The following is a 14,864-nucleotide window of genomic DNA, read 5'->3' as shown; positions in this document are numbered from 1 at the left end:
AAAATAACCCTACCACACAACCCAGCCATACCACTCTTTGGAATTTATCCAAAGGAAATTAATTTGGCAAATAAAAGAGCTGTCTGCATCTCAAGGTTTATTGCAGCTCAATTCACAATAGCTAAGACCTGGAACCAACCCAAATGCCCATCAACAGTAGACTGGATAAAGAAATTATGGGACATGTACTCTATAGAATACTATGCAGCAGTCAAAAACAATGAAACCCAGTCATTTGCAACAAAATGGAGGAATCTGGAAAACATCATGCTGAGTGAAATAAGCCAGTCCCAAAAGGACAAATATCATATGTTCTCCCAGATCAGTGACAACTAACCGAGCACCAAAAAGGAAACTTATTGAAGTGAAATGGACATTATGAGAAACAATGACTTGATCAGCCCTTGCCCTGACTGTTGATGAACAACTTAATACTTTATCCCTTTTAGTAGTCTTTTTTTTTGTTCTACTTAATACTATTGGTTGAACTCTGTAACACACAATTATTCTTAAGTGTTGAAACAACTGAAAAGTGATCGCTGTTAAATATAGGAGTGGGAATAAGAGAGGGAGGAGATGTACAGTTTGGGACATGCTCAATCTGACTTGTCCCAAATGGTAGAGTTAGTAACGTGCCATGGGATTCCAATACAATCCCATCAAGGTGGCATGTACCAATGCCATCTCACTAGTCCAAGTGATCAATTTCAGTTCACAATTGATCACTCTGATAGGTCTAAGAGTCAAAGGGATCACACAAACAAGACTAGTGTCTGCTAATAGTAACTGATAGAATCAAAAAGGGAGAGAAAGATCCAACATGGGAAGCGGGATACACAGCAGACTCATAGAATGGCAGATGTCCTAAACAGCACTCTGGCCTCAGAATCAATCTGTAAGGTATTCAGATCTGGCTGAAAAGCCCATGAGAGTATTTCAGGCATGGAAATCCAAGACACTGTGGCAAAAAAAAAAAGAGCTAAATGAAAGACCTCTGCCAGTGAGATCCCAGTGGAAAGAACAGGTCATCAAAGAAGGAGGTACCTTTCTCTGAAGGGAAGAGAGATCTTGCACTTTGACTATGATCTTGTCTAAATAAGATCAGAGTCAGCGAACTCAAAAGGCTTCCATAGCCTTGGCAACTCATGACAAGAGCCTAGGGATATTACTGACACCATAAACACGAGTGTCAATTTGTTAAGTCAACAACAGGAGTCACCGTGTACTTCTCATGTAGGATCTCTGTCCTTAATGTGTTGTTCAATGTGAATTCATGCTATAACTAGTACTCAAACAGTATTTTACACTTTATGTTTCTGTGTGGGTGCAAACTGTTGAAATCTTTACTTAATATATACTAAATTGATCTTCTGTATTTAAAGATAATTGAAAAATGAATCTTGATGCAAATGGAATGGGAGAGGGAGCGGGAGTTGGGAGGGTTGCAGGTACGAGGGAAGTTATGGGGGGGAAAATGCCATTGTAATCCATAAGCTGTACTTTGGAAATTTATATTTATTAAATGAAAGTTAAAAAGTACAAGATAAAATAACAGATAACATTTTTGCACATCAGATTGGCAGGGATCACAGAAACTAATTACTCTCAACACCAGTAGATGGTAAGAATAACACACTGTTGGGGACATGTCCTGTTGGGGACATGTTTCATGACTCTTTTCCAGGGGCTAGTGCATCTTTTAGGGAAGACAGTGATCTTAGCCTTCCTTAACGTATTTCTTAAGATTGATCTATCAGTAAATATTACTTTTTCATAATCAGAAAGTAAGGAAATAATAGAGAAAAGAGAAGAAATTGACAGGGATAGGGGCTGGTGCTGTGGCACAGTGGGTTAACACCCTGGCCTGAAGTGCTGGCATCCGATATGGGTGCTGGTTCTAGTCCTGGCTGATCCACTTCTGATCCAGCTCTCTGCTATGGCCTGGGAAAACAGTGGAAGATGGCCCAAGTCCTTGGGCCCCTGCACCCATGTGGGAGACTTGCAAGCAGCTCCTGGCTCCTGGCTTTGCATCGGCACAGCTCTGGCCATTGCAGCCAATTGGAGAGTGAACCATCAGATGGAAGACCTCTCTAAGATATAAACTTTGAAATGTACAAAGTCTATAGAGATGCAAGGCATCAATACCTTCAAACATTGCTTCTGTCTCATTTTGCAAGTTGCAAGGTTTTTGCATTAAATAAGGGTACATAAATGCACTGTTTATTATTGAGAAAAGTACTCAAATATTTGAATAACTAAATAATATAAGCAAAGAAATTGCAATTATCTGTAATTGAGAGAAAGACTGGGAAGAATTAGAATTTGACAGCACACACAACATAATCTACACAGGAATTTAACATAGTGGTTAAGATGCCAAAGTCCCATATCAGAGTATCTGGATTTGATACCTGGCTTCTACTCCTGACTTCAGCTTTTTGCTAATACAGACCCTCAGATGTAGCAGCGAAGGCTAAAATAATTGGGTTTTTTGCCATCCATGTGGAGACCAGGATTAAGTTCCTAGCACCCAGGTATGGCCCAGCCCAGATCCAGCTATTTTGGGCATTTCAAGAAAGGAGCTCTATCTCTTTGTCTCTCTTTCTCTGCTCTCTGCATCTCATTAAAAAAACTTTAATTGGCAAACAAAAGTATCTGGTTTTTAATAAAGTGAAAAATATTCAAAGCCTTTTATCCTACTACTGAACATGAGTGGAGTTGTTCCAAAAATCCAAAATCTGAAACATGTACATTTGACTGATTCACTATGACAAAATTTCAAGGCAAGATGTTCAACTTCCCATGATTGCTGAGCTCCAGTATGAGCAAGAGGCACTGACATGTGCTATGAAGAACATAAACAAGGGCTAGAATTAGAACACAGCAGGTTAAGTTGCTGCTTGAGACTCCAGCAGCCCATATCCAAGGGCCAGTTTGAGTCCTGGCTGCTCTGCATCCAGCTGATACCTGAGAAGCCAGCAGATGATGGCCCAAGTGCTTGGCTCTCTGCCACCTGTGTCAGGGACTAGGATAGAATTTTTTTTTCAGAGTTACAGAGAGAGAAGGAGAGGCAGAGAGAGGCAGAAAGAGATGGGTCTTCCATCTGCTGGTTCACTCCCCAATTCACCACAATGGTTGGAGCTGCACCGATCCGAAGCCAAGAGCCAGGAGCTTCTTCTAGGTCTCCCACACAGGTGCAGGGGCGCAACGACTTGGGCCATTTTCTACTGTTTTCCCAGGCCATAGCAAAGAGCTGAATCAGAAGTGGAGCAGCCAGGACTCGAACAGGTGCCCACATGGGATGTGCACTGCAGGTGAAGGCTTAGCCCACTACGCCACAGCACAGGTGCGAAGGATAGAATTTCTGATTTCTGGTTGCAGCCTAGCCCAGCCCTTCCTGTTGTGGCTATTTGGGAAGTAAACAAGCAAATGGTCAATCTCTCTCTCTCTCTCTCTCTCTCTCTCTCTCTCTTTCACACACACACACTTACACACACACTTCTTAATAAATAAATCTTTAAATATATATATATCTTTAAATATATATATGTATATATATATATATATATATATATGTATATGGTGGAATGAGAAGGCCATGCCAAGATGGCCGCTGGCAACAGAAACTGCCTGGCAACAGGCTGTGAATGGATGGTTTTGGAAACCACATGACAACAGAGCCTGACTGACAACAGGCTGTGATTGGATGGCTTCAAAACCACATGACAAGGAGCCTGACTAACAACAGGCTGTGATTGGATGGCTCTGGAAACCACATGGCAACGGAGCCTGCCTGGCAACAGGCTGTGATTGGATGGCTTCAGAAACCACATGGCAACAGAGCCTGACTGGCAACAGGTTGTGATTGGATGGCTTTCGAAACTGCCTGGCAACAGGCTGTGATTGGTTAGGGCATAGACCACCCCTTGACCAAATTGGCTACCTTGGCTATATAAGCTGCTATAGCAACTGAAATAAACGAGTCTGCAGGCTGCTCGCCTCAGGCCTGCTTTCACTCAACTCCCAAGGTCTGTGTGGTGACTCTGTGCCTCTTGCCCCCACCACGCTCCTCCTCTCAGAACGAATCCACAGCAACATCTGGTGCCCAACATGGGGCTCGAACCCATGACCCTGGGATTAAGAGTCCCATGCTCTACTGACTAAGCGATATATATATATATATATATAAACAAAGATGGTGTCAGAGTGCATGTCTTTCTTCAGTGATAGTTTCCCATAACATCTTCATGTTTTTCATCTTCTCTTGGTCATGAACTATTTGAAATAGGTTTAAGTCCCAAAAGACTTAGGTACAAAGCCTCTATCCCCAGAGCTCTGAATGTACTAAGGGGCTACGTTTCAAAAGGTATTAGCATTCTTGACTCAGAACAACAAAAACTTCTAAAATGCCCAGAGTATTCATCAGTCTAACCAACGTTTGATTTCTTCTAACCAAAGACCAAAGACCATACACAATAAAGATTGTTATAACTGAGTCAGCTTAAAAGCATGTAATCAACACCCACTCTTTCCAAAGTGAGGCATTTATGAATTAATGAATGGGCCAAGATGCTATGTACATCTAGTTTGCCAGGAATTTATGTAGAGAGAATAATTCATTGAATGCTAATGAGAGAGTCCTCCTGACCTAAATGTCATTCAAAAGAAGGTGGGAGGGCCAAAATTAGGAGATTAGGAGGCAAAACACAATTGTTCTATATAAGCAAAAGAGATAAAGGTGTCATGGAAGAAATCAGAGCATGGTGAGTGACTTATTTTGATTTTGATAATGTTATTGAAACATTCACCTGCTGTTCAGTGGGATCTTGGATACGTGCATATAAGATGGCTCACCAAAGAATGGAATTGAGAAATTAAATATCTAAGCAAATGAAGTAATGTGATCCCACTATAAGATAATCAATTATTAATTAATGCCATAGTTCATTAATTGCCATAATTGCAAACATGAATCCAAAGTATTACTGGAATCTACGATTGTTTTGAGAACCTTTAACTTGCAGAATTAAAGCAGCCATGCAAGAGCACTTATGTGACATATTCACCTTTCAGGGGGAATTCCAGGCACTCTGCTTAACATGCATCATTTCATTAAACTCATCCAACAAACATGTAAGTGCCAAGTTCTGTTCTATGTGCTTGAGACACAATAACAAACAAAATAGGCGAAGTCCCTGCCTTCATAAACTTTTATTCAAGTGGGGAAGGCTAAGCAAGAAAAATGAATAAAATTATGGTTGGATTGAGATCACCCAAGAAAGGGGAAAAAAAAATCAGGGAAAAGGGCCGTGAAATATTTTGGGAACATGTTTGGGAACATGGAGGTCATCTAAGGCTTCACCTTTTGAAGAAAGAGCTAAGAAAAAATTAGCTATGCAAATGTCCAGGGAAAGATTGTTCCAGACATAAAGAACAGAAACTGCAGAGACCTTGAGTGGGGGCACATTAGTCTATCCATGTCAAGAAGGGTGTTGCTGGAGGGAGAAGTAGGAAACAGTAAGGTCAGAGAGCCCAAAGCAGGGTAGACCCTGTAATTCCTTGGGGTCATGGCCCCTTCACTTACAGTGAGATGAAAGGCCACTGGAGGACTGAGAAGAAAAATGGCCTGGTCAGACGGATTATCTAACAGTCACCCTGCCGCTGTGCTGACAACAGGCTTAAGTGGGGCTTTAGCAATAGGAGAACAGTAACAGAAAAGTGAGAAGAGCTAACATATTTTGCAAGTAAAGCTGACAGGATTTGTCATTGGACTCAATGTCAAGTGCAAAAGAGCAGAAAGACTGAGTTCAAAATTTTGGTGTGAGCAAGTAGAGAAATGAGACTGTAGTTAATGGTGGAAAGACCATAGGAACCCCATATGAGATGCACAGTGGACAACCAATGAAGGCGTAAGGTACAATGGGTGTTTTTTGTTTGTTTTTAAAGACAGGTTTTCTTATTCCTTTTTTTAAGGATGTATTTACTTATGTTAAAGACAGAGTTACAGAGAGGCAGAAGCATTGAGAAGGAGAAAGAGAGAGGAAGAGATCTTCCATCCTCTGATTCACTCCCCAAAAGGCCACAACAAACAGGACTGGGACAAGCCAAAGCCACATGGGTGCAGGGGTCCAAGCACTTGGGCCATCTTCTACTGTTTTCCCAGGCCATAGCAGAGAGCTGGATCAGAAGTGGAGCAGCTGGGACTAGAACCAGTGCCCATACAAGATGCTGACACTGCAGGGAGTGGATTTACCCACTGTTAGGTAGGAAGTCAGAAATGTCACCTAAGTGTGTATGAGAAAGGCTTAAAGACCAGCACCCACTGTGGAAGCTCCAGAAGCCCAGCATCTTGCCCTTCAAAGTCCTGCCCAGACCCTGGTAACCTCCCAGGTGGTCCAAGCCCTTCCCCTAAGGAAAGCTCCCAGGAGAATTCTCTCTCCTCAGGACCAAATGGGTTACCTGATAACATGGGGCAATAAAACCTTCTTAGTATCCCTAAGGGAAGCCCCCCTACTCTGTCCAGGGAACCAGCAAATCTGGGGAAGAATTTGCTAATTTTCACCCAACAAACCCTTCCGCCAGGACTCTCCATCATTTGTCTTGAGGAGAGGGGGAGGTGGGTAAACAGACTCCCTTAAAAACCTAGGGAGTCCAAACAGACGGCGGGCTCAGTCCTCTGCCTCTCTGCTGAGCCGCCCGCCTGGCCTGCCCAGGTGTATTCTCTCCACTCAACCATGTAACCTCGCTCTCCCCCAGTCCAAGTGACTGGGCACTTTCCCTCTGTCCCTTCTGTTCTGATGGATGCCTTGTCCCCAGTAAAGCCTTATCACTTCGCTCTCTGACTCACGCCTGAATTCTTTCTTGTGTGAAGACAAAAACCCCACGGCTTCCACGGCCTTCCTTCCAATAACACCACTATGCCACAGCACGGGCTCCAAGGATGATTTTTTTAAGCCTTGAGAATAGATGAGATCATGTAGCAAATGAGACTGTAGATTTAAAAAAAAAAAAAAAAAAAAAAAAAAAAAGCAAACTCCAAAGACAGAGCTCTGGGCCTGCAACACTGAGAGCTCTGGAAGAAGTGAGAAGGAGCTATAATAAGGCAGGAGGCAAAACGAAGTATGTGCCCTGGAAGCAAGGAAGGCAGAGACGTCAAATGGGTCAAATGCTACCAAAAGGTCAAGAAGAGGGCCGGTTCTGTGGTGTAGTGGGCTAAGCCTCCTCCTGTGGTGCTGGAATCCCATATGGGCACCAGTTCAAGTCCTGGCTGGTCCTCTTCCAATCCAGCACTCTGCTATAGCCCGGGAAAGCAGTGAGAAGATGACCCAAATTCTTGGGACCCTGCACCCACGTGGGAGACCTGGAAGAAGCTCCTGACTTCCTGGCTTCAGATCTGCACAGCTCCAGCCATTGTGGCCATCTGGGATGTGTCTGTAATTTTCCCTCTCAAATAAATAAAATATTAAAAAAAAAAAACAGCAGGACAAGGTTGGGACTGTACAGGAGGAATCTTTTTAACTTTTTATTTCAGAATAGTTTTAAATTTACAAACAAAAATTGCACACTTGTAAAATTCTTCTAGTATACCCCACACCCTGATTCCCTTATCATTAATATCAGTATATTTGTCACAACCCATAAGCCAAACCCAATTTACCATATTTTAATCCAAACTCCCCGTATCCCTCCCACTTTTCTAAAGCCTCTACTAACCAGCATTCTGTGTTCATATTGGAGTGGCATTTTTAGCCCCTGCATAAGAGGGAGAACATAGGGTCCTTTATTCTTTCTGTGTATGGCTGACTTATTTCACTTAACATGATGTCCTCTAGTTTCATCCATTTTCTTGCAAATGATGGGAATTTGATCTTTTTATGGATGAATAGTATTCCATTGTGTGTGTGTACATATGTATTTATATATCTATTTATATCATATTCTCTTTATCCATTCATTTGATGTTGGACACCTTGGTTGATTCCATATTTTGGTTATTTAATTTTTTAAAAGATTAATTTATTTTTTTGAACGTGTTGCAGACAAAGAGAGGTCTTTCATCCACTGGTTCACTCCCCAAATGGCTGCAAAGGCCAAGGCTAGGCAAGTCTGAAGCCAGGAGCCTAGAACTCCATCCAGGTCTTTCATGTGAGTGGCAGGGGCTCAAGTATTTGGGCCATCCTCCACTGCTTTCCTGGTGCATTAGCAGGGAGCTGGATTGGAAGTGGGGCAGCCAGGACTAGAACTAGTATTCATATGGGATGCCAGCATCATAAGTGGCCCTTTAACCTGCTGCACCTCAATGCTGGCCCCCATACCTTGGCTGTGGTGCAGTGCTGCAATAAACATGAATGGAGCACGTATCTCTTGGCTACAAAACTGTAATAATTAAAACAGCATAGTACTAGCATAAAACCAACACATAGATGAATAAAACAGAATAGAGAGCCCAGAAATTAATCTATGCACATTCAGCCAACTAATTTTTGACAAAGAAGCCAAGAACATACATTTAGAGTTTTTTTTTTTTTTTAATAAATGCTGCTGGCAAAACTGGATCTCCATATGTAGAACAAAATTAGAGCCCTACATCTCACCATATACACAAATCAACTCAAGATGGATCAAAGACCTAAATATAAGACCTGAAACTATGGCCGGCGCCATGGCTCAACAGGCTAATCATCCGCCTTGCGGCGCCGGCACACCGGGTTCTAGTCCCGGTTGGGGTGCCGGATTCTGTCCCGGTTGCCCCTCTTCCAGGCCAGCTCTCTGCTATGGCCCGGGAGTGCAGTGGACGATGGCCCAAGTCCTTGGGCCCTGCACCCCATGGGAGACCAGGATAAGTACCTGGCTCCTGCCTTTGGATCAGCGTGGTGCGCCGGCCGCAGCGGGCAGGCCTCGGCAGCCAATGGAGGGTGAACCAACAGCAAAGGAAGACCTTTCTCTCTGTCTCTCTCTCTCACTATCCACTCTGCCTGTCAAAAAAAAAAAAAAAAGACCTGAAACTATGAAATTGCTGGAAGGAAACATAGGCACATTGCTGTAAACTGATTTTCTTGGATAACAGCTCTGGCAAACAAAAGCAAAACCAAACAGGATTATAGATTAGTATAGCCACTGTGGAAAACAGTATGGCGATTTCTGAAGAAAAAAATAAATAAAAAAACAGAACTCATATACTCCCATAGGAGTCAGCAATTCCACTCCTGGATATACACCCAAAAGACATAAAATCATCACCAAAGACAGCAGGAATCTTGAGATTTCTACTAAATGCCTGATGGTGATGTTGGGGGAGCAGGTGGATGCCTTGCTGGGAAAATGAGGCATTTTCGGTGTTACATTCAAGTCCCACCCTTGATGAGGCTATCGGAATCACACGGATCCTATATGATGATCCTACTGCTCAGAAATCTTTATGAGGCGTCTCGCCCAAACCTCCCATCTGACAAGTCATCCACTGCTAGGTGAGTGGTGTTCAGTGAGTTCCGTATCCGGCCCTGACACTGCAATCATGTCCTCACCTACCAGACACCAGGACCAGGCATGTATATCTTACCCCGAAACGCTGGTGCTGGGCAGACCACGTCACAACCTTTAACTCCCTGGGATCCAGGGTGCCCAGGGCACAAAGCTCGCACGCAGGAGCCCTCGGGGCCGGACAGCCGCTCGATGGCTGCGGTGGGGGCGCATCTGTCCCTTCTTCACTCCAAGCGCCCCAACCGCTCATGCCACGTGGACCTGATTCCCTTCCAGAACATCCCACGACCTCACCATCTCCCCACCCCTCCTCTAAAACGACACAGCATCCAAACCCGATAGCGTAAGTTTTACATTTCCTTAAAAATAATCTTTTAAAAAGGGACAGACAGAAGGGAGGGTATATCGAAGTCTGGAAGAACGGAATCCAGCATCCGAGCGAGAGAGCCAGGGCTGACTTGGCACGGACCGAGCTGCGCGTCCCGCCGGGGTCGCTTGGTCCGGGAACCGCTGGCCCCCGGGACCCCGCATGTTCCGCCACCGCAGACCCCGGCCTCGTGCGGTCCAGAGCCCGGGTGCGGCCAGCGCCCCGCGTACCTGGCGGGTAATACCGCAGCAGGAGGCACCTGAGCTTCATCCTCTCGCTCTGGGACCCGCCGCGTGCCTTCGTAGCCATGGAAACGGACAAACAGCGGCTGCGCGCCGAGACCCGTGCGCAGGCGCCTCTGAGCTTCTCTGGGCCTTCGTAGCCATGGAAACGGACAAACAGCGGCTGCGCGCCGAGACCCGTGCGCCGGCGCCTCTGAGCGTTCCTGGGCCTTCGTAGCCATGGAAACGGGCAAACGGCCGCTGCGCGCGGAGACCAATGCGCAGGCGCCTCTGAGCTTTCCTGGGAAGCGGGGCGGGAAGCGCGGACTCCCGGGCCGCAGAGGGCGGCGCGAGCGGCTGGGGGCGGCCGTGGGCGGTGGGGGCGCGTTGTCGCGGTGCCTGGGGTGGGCGGGGTGAGAGTCCTTGGTGTCCTCGGTCTGGTGTCCTCACATCCGCGAGGCGTGGGTGCTGGCCACCCCCTGGACCGCGCGTCCCTGAGCGCCGTGCGTTTCCTCTGAGGGGTGGGCCCCGCTCCGGCCCCCTCCCTGGCGTCTGTCCCCGCGCGTGGAAACCTCCAGCTCCTGAGCCCGGGACTGGCGCCGCGGACGAGGTTCTTTACAGGGGTGAGGGAGTCGCCGGTAAGTTTCCCTCACCCACGTGTTTGCTTCCGTGTGTGTGGTCTAGAATACGGCCTGAGCTGTGGAGAAAGCTGTGGCTCGCACGCACCTTACCACGGGGTCGAAGGTGGTGTCACCGGTATTGGGGCAGGTGGACCCCTGTACCCCGCAGCTGCCATGCAGTTACCTGGAATTCCTGCCCGAATGTGTTACTCTACCCCTCATCGTGAGGAAACGTAAGAGCAAACCGAATTGAGGAAATTGTACAGAAACACCCACACACACGTCAAAATCAAGACAGAAAAAGTAGACTGGCTAAATGGACACTAAGGAGAACAGCTAAGCACACTGTGGGATCTTGGATCTTGGGGCAGGAAAATTGTTCATTATAAAGGACAGTGGATGAAATCTGAACAGGGATTGTGGCTTAGATAGTGGTAGGTTATGATGCTAGGTTTCTTGATTTGAGCATTGAATTGTGGTTACATAAGACAATGAATATCTTTTATCTTGGGGAAAGCACACGTTTATCTCTAGATAAAAGGGGCTTGATATTTGTGATCATCCCTCAAATTATTCCCTCTCTCCTTCCCTCTCTCCTCTCCTCCCTCCCTCCCTCCCTTTTAGATTTATTTATCTGAGAGGTAGAGTTACAGACAGAGGGAGAGACACAGAGATCTTCAACCTGCTGGTTCACTCCCCAAATGGCCACAATGATCAGAGCTGAGCCAATCGGAAACTAGCATCCAGGAGCTTCTTTGGGGTCTCCCGTGGTTGCAGGGGCCCAAGCACTTGGACTATCCTTCCCGGATTTCTCAGGCCTTTAGCAGGGAACTGGATTAGAAGTGGAGCAGCTGGAACTTGAACCAGTGCCCATATGGATTCTGGCCCTCCAGGTAGAGATTAACGTACTACTCCACAGTGCTGCCCACCACCAATGGTTCTGGAGAAATTTATTTGTTTATGTGTATTGATGTGTGTGTGTGTGTGTGTGTAGATGGGCAGATCAATAGAGAACTCTAAAGTGTTAAATCCAGGTAAAGAATTTCTTTTGAGGAGTTCTAGGTACAGTTCTTGCAACTTCTCTGTTCAGATTGAAATTATTACAAAGTAAGAAGTAGCCTTGGTTTCCTGCAGGCCAAGCCAGGCTTCAGAATGTTCAGGATATAGATGACGATGGAGGGTTGGCTCCACTTCTTTTGTTAAGGGATCCTCAGTCTCATTCCCTCCCTGCTTGACCCTTAATCCTTCTCTATCCTTCCCTCTCCCTCTCTGTGGAACAAAGAGCCCCTACCCTTTGCCTACCCTTCACCCTCTTTCTCCAGCATTCCTGCATGATAGTTCTTTTCTTTTTGCTTCAGATAGAGGCTCTGCCCTGGTTTCCTGAACCAAACTTGATAGGAGTTGTCCTTTTGATGCTTAAAATGGTTCAGAGCTCTACTTTTGACAGCTTCTCCCTTGGCTCAAATAGTTTAAGCCAAATTCTTTTGTTATATTTGGAACAGAAAGTTACAGAAGACGGCAAAGTCTCAGGGCCGAATTTTGGAGTCTTTCTGAAAGCCAGCGGCTGCATGAGGGCATGTGCTCTTCAAATCATGCAACCCTGATTGGCTCAGGGGTAAGCTTACAAAGGCAAAAACCACATCTTGTTGGACGTTAATTACAAAGCCAAGCATTTGTTACAGAAGCTAGAACAAGCCATGTTATGCTTATCTCAAGAGGCATCAAACACATTTCCCAGCACTTCATATAAACAAACCTCACAGATAACATTCTTACAAGATTAGTTTTTGAGTAGATAGAAGTTGTGTGGCTGGTTAGAGGACACCCAGGGACAAGACAGAGTGACTGGAGGACATCCAGGAACAAAAAGGAGTGACTGGTCAGGCCACAGCTCACTGGCACCTCACTTTCACACAAGTGATGGAGGGATTATGAATGGTGATCACCTCCCCGTCATATCCAGGGCCTTCTTTTCCAACACTAGAAAACAGACCTTTGGAGGTGGGTTCCAGTTTTCCCAGGTATCATGGACAACAGGAAGCAGTCAGAAACCCTCTCCTCTATATCTTTGCTTAAAAGCCGTTTAACTGGGACGTCCAAGTACTCTGAGCTTTGTTTACAGTTTCCAAAACCCCAGCAGGTCTCCTTAGTGTTTGAACTTAGAAGCCCAGAATCTTTGTCAGAATCCACAGTTAAGCCCTCTCTCATTCCCCTTTCTAGGAAGACAGTAGGGTTGTATGCAAAGGAAGTAATGTTCCAAAGAGAAGCAAGAAAAGTTCATGAGTGCAAGAATATTTCTCTGTTGACCTTGGCTTACGTTGGTGTTAAAATCGTGCTTAATTGACTCATCATTTACTCATTCCAGAAACTGCTGCATGATTCTCTCTCAACCTGAGGAAGGTATTGTTTCACTCTAGATCACCCCAGTGCAGAGCCAGAAGTTATGCATGACACACAGAAATCTACAGAAACAAAACTCCAATGATGCAAAGGGGACAGGTGCTCTTCCCTGTGTGGCTGCACAGGATTACTTTAGAGAAATTCCTGAGCATCTTAATCTTTTAATCTAGTAATAGCATTTTCTGTAGGTGTGAGCATTGACCCACTAGAGCAACTATGGATATTCATATAGATTTGTGCATACACTAACATTTGACTCTGGGTTTCTCCCCTGCAATGGAACTGTATGTCTGTGTCCCACCCAAAAGCGCAGAGGCTGAAATCCTAATTAATCCTCAAAGTGATATCATGTGGAGGTGGGGTTTTAGAGGAGCAATTAGGTCATGGGGGTGAAGTTGTTACAAAAGGGATCTCAGAGAACTCTGGACACATTTCTGCCATGTGGAAGTTGGTCCCAGAAAAGGGCCCTAACTGGAACTGACCATGCAAGCACCAGATCTGCAACTTCCAGCCTCTATAGCTGTAAAAATTACTTTTCTGTTGTTTATGAGCCTCCTAATCCATGGCACTTTGTTATAGTAGCTTGAACACTGAGGTCTTATTGAACAACCAGAAACTATAATTAGAATTCATTTCACTCCCTCCGACCAATTGAGCTTAGTGCATTGAAGTCACTCTGGGCTTTGGTTCTCAAAGTGTGATCCCAGCAATATCAAGATCACCTGGAAACTTGCTAGAAATGCACACCCTTGGGGCTGGCACTGTGGCATAGTGGGTAAAGCCACAGCCTGCAATGCCAGCAACCCAAATAGGCACCAGTTTAAGTCCCAGCTGTTCCACTTCCAATTCAGCTCTGCTGTGGACTGGGAAAGCAGTAGAAAATGGCTCCAGTCCTTGGGCCCCTACCCTCATGTGGGAGACCCAAAAAAAGCTCCTGACTCCTGGCTTCAGATCAGCCTAGCTCCAGCCATTGCAGCCAACTGAAGAGTGAACCAGCGAATTGAAGATCTTCTCTCTCTCTCTCTCTCTCTCTCTCTCTCTCTCTGCTTCTCCTGTCTCTGTGTAACTCTGACTTTCAAATAAATAAATAAATCTTAAAAAAAAAAATGCACACTCTTGCTTCCTCCCCTACTGAACCAGAAACACTGACAGTGAGGCCCAAGAATAATTGAACACACTTTCCTGGTGATTCCAGTGATGAGTTTGAGTAGCACTGCAATACAGTAAGCTACACTGGCTTGGCCAGAGCTGAGTGAGTAAAACTGAACTCTGTCGGGCCTTTTGTGTATTAGATAATCTTCCCTGATTGTTAAGGACCATGACCTGGTTGTTCAGCCACATTCCCAAATGTGAATGAGGCCTAGCAACAACATGGGAAGAACTGGAGTTCTCCGCATCATTTGGATTTCATTTGCTTCCATGCATGGAGAGAATAATGGACACAGGCTAAAGAGGGATCAGAAAGCCCCTGGGATAGGAGAAGCTCAAAGGGAGGTGGGAGAGATGGAAGGACAGGAAGTTGGGAGAGGAGGCAGTCTGCTCCTTCAGATTCTGCACTGAGGCCGGGCAGGTGGGGAAGGAGCAGGGCTTGCAGCTGCAGCAGCGCTCTGGATTCTCCAGCACCTTCTGAAGAAGGCACCCATGAGAGAACTGTATCATGAGGGATCGGGGTGCTCATGGAGAGAAGCAAATAAGAAGAAAGCAAAGCTCCCTTTTGGAGAGACAGAAACAGAAGATGGGAGAATTGTGAGCCAGGCAGGAGAGGTCAGCTATGCA

General features: G+C 45.6%; 1 protein-coding gene across 1 annotated transcript in view; it reads right to left on the bottom strand.

Moving 5' to 3' along the window:
- The window catches only part of DAW1 (dynein assembly factor with WD repeats 1), a 92,917-nt gene extending 82,792 nt beyond the window's left edge, over window positions 1–10,125 (bottom strand). Inside the window, exon 1 of the mRNA XM_062202279.1 lies at window positions 10,078–10,125. Within this exon, the coding sequence (XP_062058263.1) occupies window positions 10,078–10,117 (40 nt within the window). The 5' untranslated portion in view covers window positions 10,118–10,125. The remainder of the gene's footprint in view (window positions 1–10,077) is intronic.
- Between the last annotated feature and the right edge of the window lie 4,739 nt (window positions 10,126–14,864).

Source organism: Lepus europaeus, chromosome 1, assembly GCF_033115175.1.
Source record: "Lepus europaeus isolate LE1 chromosome 1, mLepTim1.pri, whole genome shotgun sequence".
In the NCBI taxonomy this organism is placed as follows: Eukaryota; Metazoa; Chordata; class Mammalia; order Lagomorpha; family Leporidae; genus Lepus; species Lepus europaeus.
This window is presented reverse-complemented; position numbering and strand designations above follow the sequence as displayed.